This window comes from Haemorhous mexicanus, chromosome 8 (genome assembly GCF_027477595.1).
Source record: "Haemorhous mexicanus isolate bHaeMex1 chromosome 8, bHaeMex1.pri, whole genome shotgun sequence".
Classification (NCBI taxonomy): Eukaryota; Metazoa; Chordata; class Aves; order Passeriformes; family Fringillidae; genus Haemorhous; species Haemorhous mexicanus.
The window spans coordinates 28,822,785-28,829,779 of NC_082348.1; the positions used below are offsets into that span (position 1 = coordinate 28,822,785).

Consider the following 6,995-nt stretch of genomic DNA (forward strand, 5'->3'; position numbering starts at 1 on the left):
CTTCCCAGGATCACGTGGCCCCTCAAGCTACGTCCGCTGGGTCCTCTCAGCCTTTGAGGCCATCACAGTGGGGTGGGAAGGCAAGCACTTCTTGGGGGAAGCTGGCCACGTTGCTCCCTTGGACAGCACTCCAAGTCTTCCCCATGCCGCCTCCTCCAGGTGCTGGCCACGGTCAGGGACATCCTGGAGAGGCTCGCGTCCTGTGCCACTGTGGACGCCGGGCTTCAAATGGCCATTCTGAGCCTGGCTGAGGAACATCCTGCCCAGGTGGTGATGAGCCTCCTGCGCTGTGCCCCAACATGTGACAGGTACGGGGCACAAGTGCCTTGAGAGCGCGGTGCTCAGCGGCCCGTAGGGCCCCTCGCCCTGTACAGCCTGTCCCGCGGGGTCTGCCAGACAGGCGGAGAGCTGTGGGAGCCTCGGGCCCCTCTGTTTGCAGAGCCTGCTGCCATGCTCCCTGCCGGCCCCTCAGGGCACCGGGGCTCTGTCCCCCGGCCCCAGCATGGGGCACGGTGCTGACGCGCACCTCTGGTCCCACAGAGCCACGGCGCTGATGTGGAGAGCCATCGGCACGTCGGAAGTGGCTGTGGAGGAGGTGCTTCCGGCGCTGCTCTCCGCCCTGGAGGAGGAGCCACCGTACGGCGGCTTCTACTGCTGCGGGGACAACGAGGCCGTCTTTGGCCTGGCTGTGAGTTTCTGGAGCTGGCCTTTGCTCGCCCTCCAGGTCGCCTCTCCAGCAGCTCTCCGTGCTCTCCCCAGCCTGCAGCTCCCTGCCCGGCCTGAAAGCTGGCCTAGGGGCAGGCTCAGGGGCAGCAGGCCGGGTGCACCCCTGCGTCTCCCCTCGGGCCCTGCCTCATGGACACCCTGGCACTGAGCGCTGCCTCGGGCTGCTTTGTCTCTTGCAGGCAACCCTGGTGCTGTGGAGGATTGCCCCCATGTCCGAGTGGCATTTTGCGATTCTCCTTCACTCTCCCCAACTCTTCGTGGCTCTGCTCCTGCAAATTGTCACCATCACAGAGCAGACGGCAGAGGACGCGGAGACCCGGAGCTTCTGGAGAGCGTGCCAGGAGGAACACGGCCTTCCCGGCAACCCCAGCAGGTGCCAGTCGCCCCGTCCTTCCCACGCCCTCGTGGCCAGGGCCAGCGCTCCCAGCGTGACCTGGCCTTTGCTCGGCACACAGCTTTGCAGCGCAGACCATGAAGGCTCTGCTCTCCACACTGGGCTTTGACAAAAAGCTGATGGCTCTGGAGGACAAGCGGGTCTGGCAGAAGCTGCTCTGTGCCCCCACCCAGCACTATGCAGCGGCTCTGCTGGCCAGGTGAGATGCCCTACTCCTGCCACCACCGCCAGCATTTGCGCCCTGTGCCCGCAGTGCCCCACACGGTCCCCGGGCTTGTAAGCGAGAGGGCCTTGTCACCGAGGGAGGGCCGAGCAGACTGGAAAAGGCTGGCAGAGGAGGATGCCCAGGAGCAGCCGCCTCCCAAGGGGGGCCCATGTGCCCTTGCAGAGTGCTGGGGAAAGGTCAGACCTCAGCGCGTCACTCCCGGGAGGGGTTTGCCCGCTGGCTCAGGGCCTTGGTGCCTTTTTCCCCTGCCAGGGAGGTGCGCCGTGCCTTGGCCCCCTTGTGTCCCTTCATGGCCTCGCACCTGCTCGGCCTGCTCATCGGGAAGCAGCCACGCTGCCCTCTGCCTGCCCTGGCTTTCTTTGTGGAGGTGAGCCTGATGGCCAGCGCTGCCATCCCTCGGCCCTCTCGTAGCTGCAGCCGCCTGGGCCCGGCCCTGTGCGGCTCCGGGCTCCGGCCGGCCGGCTCCCCTGACACTGCCCTCCGGTGCCTGTCAGCTCCTGCCGTGCCTGGACTTGAGCAAAGACGGTCCCAGGGCCCTGCTGGTGCTGTCCAGGCAGCTGCCCAGTGAGTGCAGGGACAGGCCGCGCCTGGCGCTCCGAGGCCTCGTGGTGCTCAGCAAGGAGCCCTCGCTGGTGAGAAGGGGGCAGCGGCTGAAGCCCCGCTGGCAGCGTGGGGCCGCGCAAGGCCGACCTCTGGGCCTGGCCGGCCTTTGGCAGCAGAGGCAGCTGCTCCCAGCTCTCCTGCCTCCCGCTTCAGCTGCCCCAGTGGCCCAAGCAGCTGGCGGTGCTGCGGCCGTTCACGGCTTCACAGCACAGCCTCGTCTTGCACACAGGGCAGAGGAATACGCGGCCTGTATCCACACCTGGTGCAGCAGCTGGCCGACCCAGACGCAGAGATGGTCGGCATGACCCTCTGTGTGCTGACGTGTGTGCTCCAGGACAAAGACCTCGTGCTACCCAGCGTCATCGCCCTGAAGCTGGCTGAGCCCCTCCCGCCCCACTTTGAGAACGTAAGGCTCTGTGCCCCCTGCCAAGGGCACTGGACGCTGCCTGGAAACTTTGTGCTCTGTGCAGTTTTGGGCTTTGCCCCTATGGACCTGGAGTAGTTGGTGCTTAGGACTTTTGCTCTCCTTCCAGGACAACAGCCACGTGCAGCGGCTCTCCATTGAGCTCTTCTGCATGGTGATGGACCTGGTAGTGGAAGAGGAGGAAACTCCTCTGACGACAATCGTGAGCCAGAGCCTGCTCCCTCTATTCTTGCGCTGCCACGATGAGAACCCACACGTGGCCAAGGTGAGGTTTTGTGTGATTGCTGGCAGGGAGCTCGGCCGCCTCCTGCCCCAGCGCCTGGCGGGCTCCAGCCGCGCCTGGCCGTGGCACAGGGACACGGCTCCCGTGCCCCAGCCTGAGGTGCCACCTGCGGCTCTCTGCCGCTCTCCAGGCCTCTGGCGAAGCCCTGCTTTGTGCGGCACGCTTCCTGAAGAGGAGGGACCTCGAGGAGCTGCTGCTGAAGAAGCAGCGGATGAAGTTCGCCGAGCGCCTGGTAAGGACAGCCCGGGAGCCCGAGCCCTGCCCCCGGTGCTCGGTGCGGGGGGCCGGCAGCGGCGGCCCTGCCCAGCGCCGCGCCCGGGCCCGCCGGCCTGCGCCCCTCACGCTGCTCCCTGCCCCGGGCCGGCTCGGCCGGCGCTGGGCGCAGGGAGCGCCCGGCCGAGGGGCAGAGCTCGCCCGCGCCGAGCCTTCCCTGCCGGTGCTCCCCGCAGCTGCTGCAGGACGAGAGCCGAGCGGCCGAGCACCTGCGCTGGGCCCTGCCGTACCTGCAGAGCCCGCAGCGGCCCGTGCGACGGGCGGCCGTCAGGATCATGGGTGAGCCGCGAGCCCGCCGCCCCTCCCTGCCCCCGGCCCGGCTGCTGCCCCGGCCGTGGGAGCCGCGCCCCGGCCGCCGGAGCCCCGCCCGCCCTCGGCGCTGCCGCCGCCCGCCCGCAGCCGTGCCCTCGGGCAACAGCGTGCGGCAGGGGCCGGCAGGAGCCCCGCCCGGCCAGGAGGGCGTGCGGCCACAGGGCCGGCAGCGCCCGTGTCGGGCACCCGTGCCGCCTGGGGCAGACACGGGCTCTGTCTTGCCAGGGCTGGCCGGAGTGCTCGTGACGGGGCAGAAGGAGGAGCTCCAGGTCCTCACTGAGGGTGAGTCAGGGCGGCCGCGTGGCAGCGAGCACCACTGCGGGAGGCTGCACATCCCGGCCCCGGCGCTGCGGAGGGCTCTGCTCCCTCTGCGGATGGGGGGTTGCAGAGACAGAGCCCGGAGAGCTGTCAGGGACACCTGGGGGATCCGTGGCCAGCACCTTCCGGCCGAACCCTTGTCTCCTTCTCCTTCCTGGCCATGGCAAGAGCCGGCTGGCATGGCCCTGGCAGGAGGCTTTCCCTGGATTCCCTCCATCTGGCCACTGACCATGCCTCTGTTCCTCTCGCTTCCAGCTCTTCAAGCCCTGAGAGGAGATGAGAGGCCATCCTGCATGAGCATTGTGCTTCAGCTCATGTTCGAAAGAAGATCTGCAGGACTCGGTTCGTCTGCTGGATCAGATGTTCTGGCCTCCTTCGGGGATTGCCAGTTCCCGGTGAAGATGGGAGCACCTGCAGAGCAGGATGGACCAGCTGGAGCTCCAGGCACAGCTCTTGCCGCTCAGAGCTGAGCCTGTGGGAAGCTCCAGGAGCTCCTGCCACCTCTCTCCCTGTTGGCAGCTCCTTCCCTGCAACCCTATGGCCTTGCCCAACCCCTTTTTTACTTCCCAGCTCACCCCTTGGCTTTGCTTTCCCTTCATAAACAGTTTCCCAAAACCCTAAGATGGGAGCACCTGCAGAGCAGGATGGACCAGCTGGAGCTCCAGGCACAGCTCTTGCTGCTCAGAGCTGAGCCTGTGGGAACCTCCAGGAGCTCCTGCCACCTCTCTCCCTGTTGGCAGCTCCTTCCTTGCAACCCTATGGCCTTGCCCAACCCCTTTTTTACTTCCCAGCTCACCCCTTGGCTTTGCTTTCCCTTCATAAACAGTTTCCCAAAACCCTAAGATGGGAGCACCTGCAGAGCAGGATGGACCAGCTGGAGCTCCAGGCACAGCTCTTGCTGCTCAGAGCTGAGCCTGTGGGAAGCTCCAGGAGCTCCTGCCACCTCTCTCCCTGTTGGCAGCTCCCTCCCTGCAGCCCTCAGGCCCTGCCCATCCCCTTCTTTGCCTCCCAGCTCACCCCTTCCCTTGGCTTTCCCTTAATAAACAGTTTGAGTTTTTCACTTGACCCGTGACTCCGTGGAGCCGAAGCGGCGCAAAGCCTGAGCCCAGGGACACGCAGGGCCCTGCTGCCGTTCTCCTCTGCGCTGCCTTCTGTGCACGGGCAGAGAGGAACAAGGGCAGCTCCGGCTGCAAAGGTCCCTGTCCTGCTGCTCCAGCTGCACAGCACCGTGGGGGGAGTTAAAGGTCGTGCTGAGCACGCTGAAGGGGACAAGGACCCTGGCTTTTAGAAGAGCCAACTTGAGGATGCTCTGAACCCCGCCCTGAGGGATTCCATGGCAAGCATCCACCGAGGCCAAAAGAGCTTGCGATGCCAGAAGGTTTCACAAAGAGCTTCCTGCAAGCACAGCAATGCTCCATCCCTACACAGGGACAGGAAGAGGGCAGTACCAGAGACCAGCGTGGCCTAGCACTGAGCTTTGGGTGTGCCTAAAAGCAAATGGAGCAGCAGCAGCAGCAGCAGCAGCAGCAGCAGGGAGTGGCTGAGACTCGGGGGCGCGACCGTCCCAGTGGCCGCAGCGCTGTCAGGCAGTGCCTGCACTGGGTGCGGTTCCGGCGGCTCCGCTCTCCCCACAAGGGAGCAATCGCAGCCCCTGCTGCCTCAGAGCCAGTCAGAAAGCCAAGCAAGCGAGACCAGAGGCAGGGGACCCTTCCCACCTCTCTGGGGCACGGCTGCAAAGCAGCTGCTGCGTCTTGCTGCGCCTGTGTTTGGGGTGTGCTGAGCCCAGAGGCGGCCAGCTTGTGCTCTGCTGTGCCAAGAGCGTTCTGGGTGGGCAGGAGTAGGGCTGCGGGCACAGTGGGACAGGGGCTGACCAGAGCCTCCTGGGGGAACAGGGCTCTGCTCCCTGGCTGGGAAGAGCCTGGTTTTGCTGCCCTGAGCGCAGGCAGGAGCTCAGGCACCTGAGGAGGCAGCGGGCAGCTCTTGCTTATAGGGGGCCTGGGGCTGCACACTGCAAGGGACACAGGGAAACAGACTCGGGGCGAGGAAGATGAGCTCCAGCTGGAGTGCCTGTGCTGCCAGAGGCAGAAGTAATTCAGCCTTGCCAGGCTTTGTTAGGTGTGTGTTGCTGTGTCCCGGGACATGGAGGCATTTGGAGAAATGCCTTTGCAAGAGAGGGGCTTGCTTCTCAAGCAAAGTGCTTCCCCAGGAGCCCCCAGTGAGGTAGTGAGCTGTGTGCCTTTGGCTCCCTGCGCTCCTTTCCGTCCTTGAGGCCACTTGCACTTGGCAGAGGGGTGTGGGAAGGGAGAAGGCTGTGAAGAGCAGCTTTGGCATCTGCCTGGGCCTGAGGAGACCAAGCCAAGCACCAGCAGCAGGGTGTGTTCCCCCGCTTTGAGCAGAGGACAGAGCCGGATCATCTCTGTCCGGCCGAGAGCCCCAAATGCCTCTCAGAGAGCTGTGATTTCAAGGCCTTTATGCACACATTCATGCCACCTTCCCTCTCTGGTGTGTTTTAACTCTTGGCAGGACACGTTTGCCAATTGCATGCTGGAAGCTGCTCTGCTCCAGGGCCGGCACCGAGCTGGGCTGTGCGGGCCGGGCACCGTGGAGAGCCCTTCCCTGAGCACTTGGCCAGGCTTAGTGTGTCCAGGGCTGCATCAGACACCCGGGCCATTGGATTCTGTCCAACCTGGGGCACCTTGGGTGGAGAGGGGACAGCCCCGGGGCACGTGGACGTGTGGCCAAGGGCCCTTTGTGACACGCTGCAGCAGGCTCACCCAGGGACCAAGTGGGACAGGGTGTCGGAGCAGCCCTTTGTGACACGCGCTGACATAGGCGCTGGTGGAGCCACTGCCACGCCACAGTGCTCGGTGCACGCGACGGGAGAGGACGGGACAGAGCGGTGCTGTGAGGAGCCCCCGCACAGCCGGCTCGTTCCTTGCCAACCCGGAGCTTTTCCGAGGCGTTCCTCCTGCGGCTGGCCTCACGGCCAGACCCCGGGACTCGGTGACTCGGAGCTTTCCGAGGCATCTCCCATCCCTGCGGCCGGTGCCCTCGTGGCCAGGCCGTGGGACTCGGTGACATCCATCATTCACCAGGAGCCTCCTGTCATTGTGGCAGGAGCCCTCCAGAACACAGCGCAGGACTTGCTGTGCTGTGGTCTTCCCGACGCTCCTCAGTCGCAGGTGCCTGCAAGGCAGGACTGTGGCACTCGCTGACTCGGGCTTTGGTGAGGCATCTGTGTCAAAGGTGCCCTCGAGGCCTGACAGCGAGATGGCGAGCAGAGTGATCCGCCTGTTCAAGGGGCGTCGGGGGAATAATGGCCCTGCAGCTGCCCCAGCGCAGCAGCAGCCTGCAGAGCCGGAGCAGTTGCAGCCGCTGCAGGACGGTGAGTGGCAGAGCTGGGCCAAAGGGCAGGATCCTGTAGCCGGACTGGCCC

The 6,995-nt window shown here is 65.5% G+C and overlaps 1 protein-coding gene across 1 annotated transcript; it reads left to right on the forward strand.

The window, feature by feature from the left end:
* Positions 1-665: 665 nt before the first annotated feature.
* Positions 666-4,624, forward strand: LOC132330711 (maestro heat-like repeat-containing protein family member 6). The gene is made up of 10 exons (XM_059853405.1): positions 666-1,099; positions 1,182-1,319; positions 1,599-1,713; positions 1,841-1,978; positions 2,179-2,355; positions 2,483-2,638; positions 2,787-2,888; positions 3,106-3,208; positions 3,467-3,523; positions 3,815-4,624. The coding sequence occupies exons 1-10, from the start codon at positions 936-938 to the stop codon at positions 4,027-4,029; spliced, it is 1,365 nt and encodes a 454-aa protein (XP_059709388.1). The 5' UTR covers positions 666-935; the 3' UTR covers positions 4,030-4,624.
* The last annotated feature ends 2,371 nt before the right edge of the window (positions 4,625-6,995 follow it).

What these genes read in the sequence shown, in the direction of transcription:
- LOC132330711 (XM_059853405.1), top strand. Translation starts at nt 936, where the DNA reads ATGTCCGAGTGGCATTTTGCGATTCTCCTTCACTCTCCCCAACTCTTC. An exon ending in CCCTGGCTTTCTTTGTGGAG is followed by an intron (nt 1,714 to 1,840) that starts GTGAGCCTGATG and finishes GGTGCCTGTCAG; the next exon opens with CTCCTGCCGTGCCTGGACTT. An exon ending in TCCCGCCCCACTTTGAGAAC is followed by an intron (nt 2,356 to 2,482) that starts GTAAGGCTCTGT and finishes CTCTCCTTCCAG; the next exon opens with GACAACAGCCACGTGCAGCG.